The 15,106-nt window shown below is 39.9% G+C and overlaps 1 protein-coding gene across 6 annotated transcripts in view; it reads right to left on the bottom strand.

Annotated features, from left to right (window-relative positions):
- Nucleotides 1-15,106, bottom strand: part of LOC143025004 (uncharacterized) — a 45,551-nt gene that overhangs the window by 16,354 nt on the left and 14,091 nt on the right. For 5 of the 6 annotated variants that reach the window (XM_076184608.1, XM_076184605.1, XM_076184606.1 and 2 more), the window contains 5 exons: nucleotides 11,042-11,131; nucleotides 10,631-10,730; nucleotides 9,564-9,681; nucleotides 1,282-1,459; nucleotides 509-718 (listed from right to left, as the gene is read on the bottom strand). In XM_076184608.1, coding sequence (XP_076040723.1) covers nucleotides 509-718; nucleotides 1,282-1,459; nucleotides 9,564-9,681; nucleotides 10,631-10,730; nucleotides 11,042-11,120 — 685 coding nt within the window. In that variant the 5' untranslated portion in view covers nucleotides 11,121-11,131. Of the gene's footprint in view, nucleotides 1-508; nucleotides 719-1,281; nucleotides 1,460-9,563; nucleotides 9,682-10,630; nucleotides 10,731-11,041; nucleotides 11,134-15,106 lie in introns of all 6 variants that reach the window. The other variant, XM_076184603.1, reaches the window with a different exon arrangement.

The following is a 15,106-nucleotide window of genomic DNA, read 5'->3' as shown; positions in this document are numbered from 1 at the left end:
ACCTGAATCATTTGAAAAAACAGGTGCCACAGTTTTTCAGCAGGACGGTGCCCCCTGCCACACTGCTAAATCCATCACTACTTGGCTCAACGACTGTGAAGTGAACTTTATAAAGGACTGGCCAGGTAATAGCCCTGATTTGAACCCAATTGAAAATTTGTGGCACATTATAAAGAAGAGGTTACAAGGCAAAGACGTCAGCTCTATACCCAAGCTCGAGGCAGCCATTCAGGAAATCTGGGATAATTTGGAGCCTTCAACCCTCCACAACCTAGCTGCTTCACTTCCACGTCGTCTTGAGGCTGTGTTAAAGCGCAAAGGACTCCCAACCAAGTATTAGGTGAGTAAAAATCCAATAAATATAATGATTAATTACATTTTTGTGCATTTTTGTTTAGATTTGCTGAGGCGCCGCGAACTTTTGTCGAGCACTGTATGTACCAAAATGCACCTTCCCCTTGTTACAGGGGTAGTCTACTAACCTCACCAAAATGTCATATTGCCATACCTTGTGCTCTCTCTTCCTGTTTTCTCTTCCAAAGTTCCTGAATGTCAACCTTAGGAATAGCTACCATAGCCGGCTGAAGTGTGTGACCCTCCACCATGGGCAGGACCCGATGATAGCGTGTTGATGTCCAGTTATTCCCAGATGCGGAAACACTTACATTGGAGGATAAGGTTACCTGGCCACCGTTACTTTTCATTGGCTCTCTTGGTCCTGTAAAAGTAATTCTTAATAACATCACTGGTGATTAAGACCATAACTCAGTGTTAAAAGCAGGTGGTCCTTCTAGAATAAATTTTCTAATATATATTTCTAAGGAGCATTCTATAATACAAAAGGTTCATAATGAATGGATATAGTAAAGGTGACATTTGATGCATGAGGCATATCTGTAGAACAAGGTAGAGAGCGGAGAAAAAAAAATAAAATAAAACAGGCATAAATGGATGAAAGAGAGATAGAGAGAAGAGAGGAGAAAGAAGAGGAGAGAGAGAGAGAGAGAGAGAGAGAGAGAGAGAGAGAGAGAGAGAGAGAGAGAGAGAGAGAGAGAGAGAGAGAGAGAGAGAGAGAGAGAGAGAGAGAGAGAGAGAGAGAGAGAGAGAGAGAGAGAGAGAGAGAGAGAGAGAGAGAGAGAGAGAGAGAGGGGGGGGGGGTAGGTAGGTCACCGTATGGGTTCATGCAGAATGGGTGCAAGATGCACATATTTCTACCAGGTTTCCCCGCCTGTAAATTCCATAATATATGACAAATGCACACACACACAAAGAATTAATTACCTGATGATTTTGGGAGTGAAACCTTCGAGGAGGAGCTCCCTAAGTAACTAGTGCTCCTGCTCCTCACGCCCCTGGTCAACGTCCCAACAAGCCGCTTGACTTTGGAGAAATTGTCTATCACGACTACCATATTCTCCATAGTTGCGTTTATTGCGGAGTTCAGGGGTTCCGAGTGTTCCTGCATGGAAGTGAAGATAATTTCAGCCACTGGACTAATGCACAATAATATAATGGCACAATGCAATTATCATGTACTGAAATTTCATTGTTTTGAAAGAAAGATGTGCACAAGTATACATGATCCAAGGTATTTAGTGTAGAGAGGGTAGAAAAAATATTAGTGGTGTCCAAGAAGGTGATTAAGGGTTCTGGATGTGATTAATTTAAGGAGAGAGAGAGAGCAATGGAATGCTTTTTTTTTTTTTTTTAACGTCACAAACTCCCCCCTGTTGGAAGGCTAGGACGGTGCCCCTCACAGAGGGCTTTGTACCGTGGAATTTAATGAACCATGCCCTTGGTTCAATCTCGCCAGTGGCATGATTCGAACCGCCATCCCCTCAACCTTCGCAGCAAGTAACAGCGCCCTAACCCGCTCAGCCAGCAAGCTTCCAGTATTACAATGGGAAATTGTGAGTGAATGTAAGGGAAAGAAGCAAACAGGTGCTAAATGTGAGTTAAGTGAGAAGGGGAATGAGTATAAATACCATGGATAAGGAATGCAGTGAAAGAGGAGGAGGGGGGTGCTTGGGAATAGAAAAAGAATACTCCAAAAAAGAATTGAAGTGTACAAAAAAAAAATAGTGTACGAGATAAAATTGAATAGGAATAGAAGGAAGGGTAGTGAATGGTGGAATAAAGAGGTGAGGAATACAGTGGTGCAAAAGAGGTGTCCGTCAATCAACCCATGGTCACACAGTCTCTCGCAAAAGACCCATGGGTTTCAGGTAATTAGTAACAACCACTGGATTAGCCCACAAGTCATTCAAGATATACTGTTGTTGTCTGGTAGTATATAATGAGCCGTTTTGTGTTTTTATGTGTGATGATTTCATCTAGGGAACTTTGTTTCCATAGCCAGGCTTATTCTATACTGGTATCATATTAAGGCTGGATGAGGACGGAGGAGGGGGGGTCGCTGATTTAATGAAGCGGCCTTTCTGTGGATGTCCTGTGTCTTGCAACACTGCTTCTGACCTAGGGCAGTGGACAAGATGCAGGATTGACCCGTCATCCAGGAGGTGCCAAGATAAGTGGGAGGGAAGAGGGTTGTGGGGAGTGGAGTATGTAGGGGATGGAATGCCTTTGTTTTTTGGCTACCTCCCAAGTAAGGGGGAAAAAGCCTTTGGAATACGTATGTATGTATGTATGTATGTATGTATGTATGTATGTATGTATGTATGTATGTATGTATGTATGTATGTATGCATGTATATTCATGTAGCTCTTGCTTGCCAGAGAAGGGATTTCTCTGTAAGGCTGTCTGGGGGAGTTTGATGGGTGGATGGGTGTATACAGTGACTCATGCCCCAAAGGAAGGTCCCTCTGATATATATGCATACATATCTAGCATCAAAGTTTTCTAAATAAATTAACATGACATGAGGTAATATACACATATAAACAACTGTGCAATAAATGCTCAGGTGTCCCAACAAAATGCAATTCTTCTTAGAGGAGGGATAAATATAGGAGCATGTTCATACCAATGCCATGCACACCATCAGTACAGACACATAGAAACAAGTGCGTCATAAATTCCTTAAGTGTTTATCTTCATTCATGGTAAAAAAGTAAAAACACTATTTTGAAGTGTGATATCTAAATAATTATTACACTCAAAGAGGAACACACAATTTTAATCACATAAACACTGGCAAATATCTACTAACTCACAAACAGAAGAAGACCTAGAATGAGATGGATGGATGAGATGAAAGGAGTTTTGAATGCAAATGGTATGTCAATGAAGCAGAGAAGATTGTGTAAGAGATAGGACTGTATAGAGGGAGACTGGCAATGAAGGGATGTCACAGACCAGAGGGATAATCTCCTTGTTTAACCTGTGTGTGAAATAGGAGCTGGGGTGGGAATAACAAATACCTACAAGTTGTCCTTCTACAAAACAAAAAGTCCGAGAATCATTTCCCAACTACCTGTTTACAAAATCTATGAACACCCTCCCATCTATATGGTCGTGTGGTTGCCGCTTGGTAACCAAACCTAGCCCAAAAATCTCTTCAAAAATTGGTATGGTACTTCCTTTTAATTTCATCTTGTCTCTCCTTTCTGCTACACTCCTTAAAGGATAAGCACCGTATCCAGGTATATATATATATATATTTTTTTTTTATGTAATGTTATTCATTTTCATGAAAACCATGTTTAAAAAAATATCTTATCTCAAAAGTAGTTCTTATCTCAAAAGTAGTTTTTTTTCCACGAGGTGCTAAGATGAGAGGGAGGGTGGAGGGTTGTGGAATGTATTCAGGGATGGAATGGGTGGGAATGATTTTATGCCTTTTCCTTTTTGGCTACCTCCCTTGTAAGGGGGATAAAGCCTTGGTATATGTATGTATGTAGTTTTTTTAGGGATTTTTTGAAGAAAATATTTGTCATCTGCTAATTTGCATTCTAAAGCATAGCATAGTGCACCATCTCTTGGTATCAGTTTTGATGATATCATGGCTTGTGTACCAAATCCATACAAATTAACAATGTCACCCTATAGTGAAACAGACAATTCCTTCAGTAATATTCCTAAGAGAAATAGGCATCTGGGAATAAATGCAAAACGGAGATTGTATGAATGGATGATTGTGCTGACGGTGCTGTATGGGACAGAGACTTGTAATCTAAGAGGGGCAGAGAGGAAAAGTTTAAATGTGTTTGAGATGAAATGTCTGAGAAGTATGGTTGGGGTTACCAGGTGAGGAGGAGGATGGAAGTAGAAAAGGAAATAGCAGATAGGGCTGATGACAGATTATTGGGAAGGTTTGGACACATGGAAAGAATAAGTGATGAAAGATTACTAAAACAGGTGTGGAAGGAATTGGTGGAGGGAATGAACTTGATGGGACAACTGAGGATGAGATGGATGGATGGGGTGAAGGAGGTGTTGAGTAGGAGGGGAATGTCTGTTGAGCAAGGAAGGGAGAAGGCATTGAAAATTATGGTAATGATTGTTATTACAAGGATGGTGAGGTTGACGTATGGTGAAGAAGCGAGGGTAAATCAGCTTTAGGTGTTGGGCTTGCTGTGGAAGAGCCTTGCCTCTCTTTACTGGTTTCATTCCATGTAGTGTGGCTAAAGAAAGGACAACCTTTCACCCCTGAAGTGCTGAGATGGTAGGGACAATTGAATGATTTCTTTTTCTGATGCGGATATGTTTTGACTCGACCACCCTCCATACTTGGAGGGAGGGAAGGCTTCTTGTACATGCATATGACCTTGCACATGCATGCATGCATGCATGCACACACACACACACACACACACACACACAAAGGAGTAACTGACATAACAGCTGCATACAAATGCAAACTGCAACTACAAGCACAAGAAATATGATATGACTGGTTTATAAATTATGCTAATTAGTTCAGCATTTTTATACTAATTTTTTCATTTAGATCTTTTTTGTTCCTCAATTCATAATGAGTTCAAGCCATGTGATGCAATGTATAAAATAAATGCCCTGTAGCCTTAACCACTTAAGAACAATTCCATGCCTACCAAAGAAAACACAACCAGACAAGACTAAAATAAACTCAGAGGGTTAACTTGCCAAATCTGTAGTACTATATTGCCCCAGCCCTTATATCTTCCTGGTGCTTTGTTAACTTGAAGTTAAAGACTTACTAATGTTTTGCAAACCTGAGGAAGTACAAACTTACTATCTCAAGTAAGGAATTGTAAGCGACGATAGCCATAATCTTCCAATGAGCTGACGGGTACATGCAAACAAGGACATGAAACACTGCAGATGATGACTGCCCATGAAGTTCCTTGAATATACTTCTTCATCTTTGATGATCACATCAGCAATGGAACACCTTCAGGCCATGCATGAATCCCTGGAATCCATCTTTCTTCATGAAGATGCCAAATATTGTCCAATCAACACTGATCCATGAGTGAGTTCCAGCTTACATTACATTTTCATAGATAAACATTCACTCTGCCAGTACTATGGTTCTATCCCCATTCCATTAAATGTTAGTTATCTGAAGTCTGGAATAACTTGTGCCCATATAATGCAAACACTCAAATCTTAATATTAATCATTTTTACCTTCACCTACGCCACTGATCAATTCTGATTTGAAAAAAAAACTCACTATTAATGTAAACACAACCACATCAACTGTAACCAAGACAAACACAGAATCAGATACACAGAATGCAGGCAAACACACAAACACTATCAAAAGGAACCTGGAAATTTGTTTACATCACATACAGGCATACACTGGCACAAGACCAACATATACAAGATGCTATCCAGAATTTCCAAAAATTTAAATATTACACCCAAACCAGTATCAGTATGAACTTCAGCCCCTAGATACTACTAGATGTGTATTTCAGCAGCCAGTCTAACAAGTGTCATCTTCATGAGAGCACATGTTTGTTCATTTTTGTTGTTTTCATTACACTGTTCTTCTCTGTGTATGTACTCCAACATGGCTGAGTGTGAAGGAGCAAAGGATCTGCAAAAGGTTTTGTTCCAAGCTGAAGAAAACTGTTGCTGAAACCTAGGAAATGCTGCAGGAGTCTTTTGGTGAGTTAGCTCTAAGCCAAGCATGAACATCCAAATGGCTTAAGCATTTCAAAGATGGTCAGGAGTCTGTGGAGGATGCTGATTTTTTTTTTCTTTTTCTTTTTTCTAAACATTCATGGAACTGTCATGAGGAATTTGTCACACCCAGCCAGTGCAACAAGGCACTTTTACTGCAAAGTTTAGAGAAGACTGTGGGAGTATTTTAGGCAACAATGGCCTCAGATGTGGAAAAGAAGAGACTGGTTACTTCACCATGACAATACGCCTGTCCACACCTCGCTCACTGAGAGGAACTTCCACACAAAAAACATGGTCACTGTCCCACATCCACTCTATTTCCCCAACCTAGCACCTTGTGATTTCTACCCCCTTCCCTAAAATGAAACTCCAGTTGAAAGGATGGCATTTTAACACCAGTGAAGAGGTCTAACTGGAATCGTAACAGATTTTGAACACACCACAGCCAGCGGACTTCCAGCAGTGCTTCCAACAATGGGAAAAATCACTGGAATCATTGGATACGGTAGAAGTCCAAGGTGACTACTTTGAAAGTGGTGGAAATTAGGACTTAACCTATTCCATACGGTGACGCCTATGTAGGCGTCATGAGGAGCATGTGGGTATATGAGGATGCCGACGTCGGCATCTTGATTATATTAATTGTAGTCGTACCTGCGTGGCCCCCATACTCTGTAAACTGGCTTCATCATATTTTCTATGGTTATCAGAATTACAGGTGAAAGAGAACGAGTGATAGAGCAGTGACTTTATTTGTTATAATCCGAGTCAGGAGTTTGTGGAGGATGCTGATTTTTTTTTTTTTTTTTTTTTTTTTTTTTCTTTTTTCTAAACATTCATGGAACTGTCATGAGGAATTTGTCACACCCAGCCAGTGCAACAAGGCACTTTTACTGCAAAGTTTAGAGAAGACTGTGGGAGTATTTTAGGCAACAATGGCCTCAGATGTGGAAAAGAAGAGACTGGTTACTTCACCATGACAATACGCCTGTCCACACCTCGCTCACTGAGAGGAACTTCCACACAAAAAACATGGTCACTGTACCACATCCACTCTATTTCCCCAACCTAGCACCTTGTGATTTCTACCCCCTTCCCTAAAATGAAACTCCAGTTGAAAGGATGGCATTTTAACACCAGTGAAGAGGTCCAACTGGAATCATAACAGATTTTGAACACACTACAGCCAGCGGACTTCCAGCAGTGCTTCCAACAATGGGAAAAATCACTGGAATCATTGAATACAGTAGAAGTCCAAGGTGACTACTTTGAAAGTGGTGGAAATTAGGACTTAACCTCTTCCATATGGTGACGCCTATGTAGGCGTCATGAGGAGCAAGTGGGTGTACGAGGATGCCGACATCGGCGTCTTGATTATATCTATTGTAGTCGTACCTGCGTGGCCCCCATACTCTGTAAACTGGCTTCATCATATTTTCTATGGTTATCAAAATTCACGGGTGAAAGAGAACGAGCGATAGAGCGGTGACTTTATTTTTTATAATGCGAGTCAGGAGTTTGTGGAGGATGCTGATTTTTTTTTTTTTTTTTTTTTTTTTTCTTTTTTCCTAAACATTCATGGAACTGTCATGAGGAATTTGTCACACCCAGCCAGTGCAACAAGGCACTTTTACTGCAAAGTTTAGAGAAGACTGTGGGAGTATTTTAGGCAACAATGGCCTCAGATGTGGAAAAGAAGAGACTGGTTACTTCACCATGACAATACGCCTGTCCACACCTCGCTCACTGAGAGGAACTTCCACACAAAAAACATGGTCACTGTCCCACATCCACTCTATTTCCCCAACCTAGCACCTTGTGATTTCTACCCCCTTCCCTAAAATGAAACTCCAGTTGAAAGGATGGCATTTTAACACCAGTGAAGAGGTCTAACTGGAATCGTAACAGATTTTGAACACACCACAGCCAGCGGACTTCCAGCAGTGCTTCCAACAATGGGAAAAATCACTGGAATCATTGGATACGGTAGAAGTCCAAGGTGACTACTTTGAAAGTGGTGGAAATTAGGACTTAACCTATTCCATACGGTGACGCCTATGTAGGCGTCATGAGGAGCATGTGGGTATATGAGGATGCCGACGTCGGCATCTTGATTATATTAATTGTAGTCGTACCTGCGTGGCCCCCATACTCTGTAAACTGGCTTCATCATATTTTCTATGGTTATCAGAATTACAGGTGAAAGAGAACGAGTGATAGAGCAGTGACTTTATTTGTTATAATCCGAGTATTATGACACAACATCACACTTCTGGCAGCGTTAGCTGCCAGACGTGCGATGTGGCCCGTATTGAAGGGGTTAAACAAGTTTTCTGATTTTCAAGAAGAAATTCTTGGAGGTTCTGGGTAGCACCTTATACTCACAACACACATGCTTGCACAAACAAAAAAATATACACCTGTGCACAGATATAGCTACACTGTATTTTGTGGAATGGGGTGATACAAACCAATTCCAGTCATTTGTTATACAGCAGTGAGTGAAGGAGTTTGGGAAGGTATGCAAAAGGAGGAAATTAAAAGTAAATGGGGATAAAGTGATAAGATGTACAAGGGGAGAGGGTGGCAGCAAGTTGGAAGTCTTAAAGAAGAGAGGCTGGAGGAAGTGCATAGTTTTACGTATTTGGGATTGCATGTGGCAGGAAATGGAGGAGGGAGTGAACAGGAGGGGGTAACTGAGGATGAGATGGATGGATGGTGTAGAAAGGGCATTGAGAAAGAGGGGAATGTCTGTTGAGGAAGGAAGGGAGAAGACAAAATAGGGGTGAATGAAGAATGGTTGTATATGGATGATGCTGTGATGCATGGGAGTGGGTGGGGATGGAGGGTTATGGAATGGTTATGTATGAATATTTTGATGTAGCCTATAGGGAATTCTCCCTGTTTTCTCTTTTTCTGCATGAGGGGATGGAGAGGGGTGGTCACCTATTATGACACAGCCTTGCTATGGATGTGCTGTCTTGCTGCATTGCTTCTGACCCAGGGCAATGGGAGAGATGCAGGGAAGACCCATCATGCAGGAGGAGCCAAGAAAAGTAGGAGGGAGGTGGGGGGGCAAATGGAAATGAAGTGGAGGGTAAATGGGTGGGAGTGGAATTATGCCTTTTGACTTCTAGCTAAACCCCCCCCCCCTGTAAGGGGGATGAAGTCCTTAGTGTATGTATATATACATGTATAATGAAAGTTTATGAATATCATAATAAATAGTTTTAACTGACTTGTGTGGTCTGCACAGCCTCATTCTATTATTTATACATGTATTAAAAAAAAAATACATATAATAATAATTATATTAACAATAATAAAATGAATCATAGCCAACAGTAACTTCAAAGAACCATTTCACTATGTTTATTCTTATTCTATATCTCTTCTAGCATCTTAATTAAACTGCACAACTTCATAATTTCCAAACTGTATTTGTATAAAATTCTTTAAAACATATATAGGCAGAAATTATTCACCTGAATTCGGCGAAGCACCTCAGCCTCCACAGCACCTTCAAAACCATTGTCCCGCGTGTCAGCTAGACGTTCCTGTGCCTCCTGAAGTTGTCCTTTTAAACTTATCACCTCATCGTACCTGAAATCCATGATATATTTAAGACTAGCCAACACTTATATCTAACATCTTATACCCTGTAAGTCCACAACCAGACATATTTTTTAAACGAGGAAAGTTCCTAAAGTATGATACTGATACTCCTTATAATCTATGGTTGAGGAGGAAAGAGAATGAGAAGAAAAAAAAATGAATAAAATAAAGTAAATAATAATCATATTTACAGATTAGGTTTAATGTCATGAACTTCCCTTATCAGGAAGCTAAGACATGCCCCTCACAGAGGAATTTGTGACAGGGAATTTAATGAACCATACCCTTGGTCCAACTCGCTTACTGCATGGTTTGTACCACCGTCACCTCTCACTCCGTCACAAGTAGTGACGCACTAACCAGCCCAGCCAGCAAAATAATAATTCTATATATCTATATACCTAACATTTTCCCCCCTTATATGGAGGGTAGCCAAGACAAAAGGCAAGTACCCACTCCCACCCATTCCACTCCCATCCACCCACCTTCCTTCCCTCTCATCTTAGCTCCTCATGGATGATGGGTCATCCCTGTATCCTGTCCACTGCCCTGGGTCAGAAGCAATGCAGCAAGAAACAGTAATAATAATGAAGTGGCCTTGCTGTAGATGTGCTGCGCCTTGCGACAATGCTTCTGATCCAGGGCAGTGGACAAGATGCAGGAATGACCCGTCATCCAGGAGGTGCCAAGATGGAGGGAAGAGGGTAGAGGGGAGTGGACTATGTAGGGGATGGAATGGGTGGAAGTGGTTTCTATGTCTTTGTTTTTCGGCTACCTCCCATGTAAGGGGGAAAAGAGCCTTTGCTATATGTATGTATGTATGCATGTACTTTGTCATCTGAATATCCCTGTATCCAACCATTGGTTGAGCAGTGACTGATAGAGACGACACCACATATTCTAGCAAAGGAGTTCAAGGAGTGAAGTAACAACTTACCATAATTTCGTTTCCTGCTTTTGGTCCGCCAGCGCCTTTGCCAGAGAGCGGTTATTCGCTCGTAGTTTATTCAACTTAATTTCATAAGCTATGTTCAAATCTGCAATTCAAAAGTATCTATTAAGTCTATATCATTAAGCAAGGATACTATCATCACCTAGTTAAACAACTACACAATGTTAGTGCTATGGTACACCACAGTGTCAAAGGCCTATGACAATAAAATTACGGAGGAAAACAATTGTCCCCATTAGACCTAAAGACAAGAAGTAAATTCTTTTAATCTAAGTTATATTGAGTCATAGCTAATACTAAAATATTACCCGTCAAACACTACAAACTGCAAATAATGTAAAACTATCTATGCAATACATAAGTTCCAAGATTCTTTTAAATATCACTTTCACATACCTGAATTACCTCTTGAATATGCTTTACTCAATTTGGCTCTCTCAATCTTCTTTCGAAGTTTTATATTTTTGGATGCCATGATTCAAACTCCTGTAAAGAGAAAAAAACAATATATATATATATATATATATATATATATATATATATATATATATATATATATATATATATATATATATATATATATATATATATATATATGTTTAGGGTCTAATTCTGCATGACATACTTGCAAAGTGAACCTTATTAATATTTAGAATGCCTGTCAAGTAGGGAAGAAAGAATGGAAGATTGCAAGTGGATGAGGATGATGTATCACAAAGGAATATTCTCATCTGTTCCACAAATTATTTTGAATGGATGTGGATTGGGTAGTAATGTGAAGAAACGGTGAGGGGAAACCAGGTCTAGTTGTTGTTGTTGTTGTTGTTGTCGTTCCCTAGACTGTCTGTCCGAGCAGTCCCGTCTCCCCAAGGAATGCCATAGCCAAAACTGGGTTTTCCCACAAATCCTTTGTAGAGCGTATGTTGTGTTGTTTGCGTGCATGATTGTGTATAATGCAGTCTTCCATTATGTGTTGTATGGTATGGGGTGAAGTGTTACATCCTGGTCTAGTTGTTAGGCCTAATTACAAAAGCTTTGCTGCACTACCTTTGACCCTAGCAGAGTAACAAAGGGCAGGTACAACCTTTCATCTAACTTTTGCTGAAATGCAAGGGATTATTCAAATAGATTACTGTTTTTATGGACTGAAATTTACCATTACTTTTATCCTTGCCTTATCTTATATTTCATATGACGCTTTAGTTAGTCAAGGGTATCTATAGTTTGGTTGACAATTTTGTTTTCTGTAGAAAGTTATGGGGTGATGGTAGAGGTATGTTCCGTCACCTAACATTTGGTGTACATTCATTACTAAATAGATTTTAACTATGTATGATGAGGATGTGTGCTTTGATTCTGTCATTCTTTGTGTGTGTGTATTTACCTAGTTGTATCTTACAGAAAGGGGAGCTACACTTGGTGTCCCATCTCTGTATCTCCCCATATCTAATTGGCTCTTAAATTCTTGTATATATCTCAAAGAAATAAAAATCTAGTCTAGAAAATAAGTCTTTTTCTGCTTTCTCCTTTTTTCTGGTAACTAAGAGCCCTACCAGATGAACCTATAATGCAGTCAAGACCTTTGGCCTTTAGGTAATGTACTATACATTCTAAAGGTCATCTTTAAAAAATATAACTACCAAAGCTTACAGTACAAAAACAAAGGGAATGACTTGGCCACCCTATATGGGAGAATGCCTTTAATTAACCACTTCGGTACAAGGACACCTACATAAGCATCATGAGGAGCGAGTGGGTATGCGAGGATGCCGGCGTCAGCGTCTTAATTATATATTTTTTGTAGTTATACACGAGTTACACCCAGATTCTGTGAACCGGTTTGATAACATTTTCTGTATCTATTATTACTCAGGGTAAAAGAGAATGAGTAATACAACAGTGACTTTATATCTTTTAATACAAGTAATGTGATGCATCATAGCCGATACTGTGCACAAGATTTTGACTTGTACTGAAGTGGTTAAGTACAGGTAAACGTCGACTTACGATGGCCGCGACTTACGATTGTTCGACTTTACGATGACGACGACGACGACGACGATATGATAATTTAACCCCTTCCATACGGTGCCGCACACGTAGGCGTCATGAGGAGCAAGTGGATTCGCGACGCTGCCATATCTGCGTCTTGATTATATTTATTGTAGTCGCCCCTGTGTTTTTACATTCTCTCAAATGTGCCCTAAATCCCATTCTCTGTGGTTTTCAAAATTCGCGGGTGAAAGAGAGAACGATCGATATAAGCGGTGACTATATTTTATGATGCGAGTATTATTACGTCACGTCGTACGGCTGGCATTGGCTGCTGCCCGCGAGATTTAAGTGCCGTACTGAAAATACATATTATAGTGTTTGAATATGGTAAAAAGGATAAAGATAATTAAATAAACTACTGTACATGTTTAATAGGCTATATTCAGTATCTCTGGTGGTTAATATACAGGTAGGCTAGGTACAGTGACCACGGAACAGAGTGGGGATCGACTTACGATGAGATCGTCTTACGATGGCTCTATCGAAACCTAATGCCATCGTAAGTCGACGTTTACCTGTACATGCATGTATACACATATACCAAAAGACCATTTCCCCTTTTTAAAGAGGAGTGACTTAGTTTAAGTGTAAGGCCAACCTACACAGACCCAAACCCACCAAAAAAAAAAAACATTCATCGTCTATCCCATCTTGGCCTCTCATGGATAAACAGTCATCTTTATCTAACCTCGCACTTGCTCAGGTCAGAGGCAATGCAGCAAGGCACAGCACCTTCACACCAGAGAATATGTTTACTCCTACCACTTCATTACATGGCAATACCTCCTCCCCTACTCAAGAAATATACAGAATAGACAAGTAGAAATGTGTCTGAACTGTACCATTTCCTCATCCATTTAGTCACTGTATATCTATACATGCTGTGTCTTGCGACACTGCCTCTGACCCAGGGCAGTGGACAAGGTGCAGGGATGACCCATCATCCAGGAGGTGCTAAGATAAGAGGGAGGGTGGAGGGTGGACGGGGGTGGAGTGTATTTAGGGATGGAATGGGTGGGAATGGTTTTATGCCTTTTTCTTTTTGGCTACCTCCCTTGTAAGGGGGAAAAAGCCTTGGTATATGTATGTATGTATGTATGTATGTATGTATGTATGTATGTATGTATGTATGCATGCATGCATGCATGCATGCATGTATATATGTATGTATGTACGTATATCTATACATATCTTGTCTTCTCCCTTCTTTCCTCAACAGACATTCCTCTTGTATCCTAAGTCCCCTTCCTTAATGTATGTAGATAAATACAAAAACAAGGATAAGGATAGCACAACATGCTATTTTCACTGTATATATATTTTTTTTAAAGAAAAAGAAGAACAAAATAGCAGCTGTACAATCAGAATCTGGAGACAACAACTACTGTATATCTTAAATCTTAAGAGTCCCTAACAGGCAATCCACCCACAAATATGAATGTACTTTGGACACCATCCATCATTAAGGCAATACCAACACAGAATAGGCCTGGATATAGATTTGAGCTAGCCTACCCAAGATGCAAGCATCAAACAAAAGACACAACACTTCATTCTACTATGCCCCACACTAACAATACCCAGACAATAACACAACATCTCTTCTCTAAGTGATTTATGGACCCAACCTCAGGCCATTGCTAGTTTCCTGAAAGCTGTGGATCTTGGGTATTAACCAGGGACAATGGATTGATTGATTAACTATCTGACTAGCTTTATAATCATTATAAAGTAAAGAAACTAACAAAGTTTACAGTGAAAATAAAACCTACTGAAAAAAAAAATCATAAAATACATTTGTCCTCCCATTGAAGGCTGCTAACACGAAGCACCTCAAATAAGTAATTAACATGATGTACATGGCCTCAAAACAAGGTATAAAAACATGGACACAACTGATATGTAGAAGAAAAGAATAGACATGTGGTGTCTACAAGATTATGGAGAGCAAATAAGCCACTTGAGTTAGAATAATAGTACAATGTTGACCAAACTGGAATTTAACATATTTCCAGAATTTAGGCCCTATTAGTCAGCCTTTGTAAAAAATTTAAATTTTCTACAGACCAATACTGGTCACCACATCTGATTAAAAACATTAAACTTATGCACAATATTTACCAGCTGGTAACTACATTAGTAACTACTGTAGTTTATTTTTCAAATTTTGAAAAGTGACTTACTTCACCATATAGTGACTAGTGTACTATACTACTTTCATCATATGGTTCAGTACTGGCAGAAAAAGGCCAAGTGGAATTTTATTTACAATTTCATAATAGGGTTAGATAGGTTAGATTAGGTTTCTATAGGAAAAAGGCCAAATGCAGAGTATGGGATCCAGTTTATTTAATGTTTCACTTAGCAGGGCTTCTTCAGAAATAACAGTAGACAAACATCTGACTC

This window comes from Oratosquilla oratoria, chromosome 4, assembly GCF_046742065.1.
Source record: "Oratosquilla oratoria isolate Oo_2021 chromosome 4, ASM4674206v1, whole genome shotgun sequence".
Taxonomy (NCBI): Eukaryota; Metazoa; Arthropoda; class Malacostraca; order Stomatopoda; family Squillidae; genus Oratosquilla; species Oratosquilla oratoria.
The sequence above is the reverse complement of the archived record's forward strand: the minus strand, read 5'-3'. Positions and strand labels throughout refer to the sequence as shown.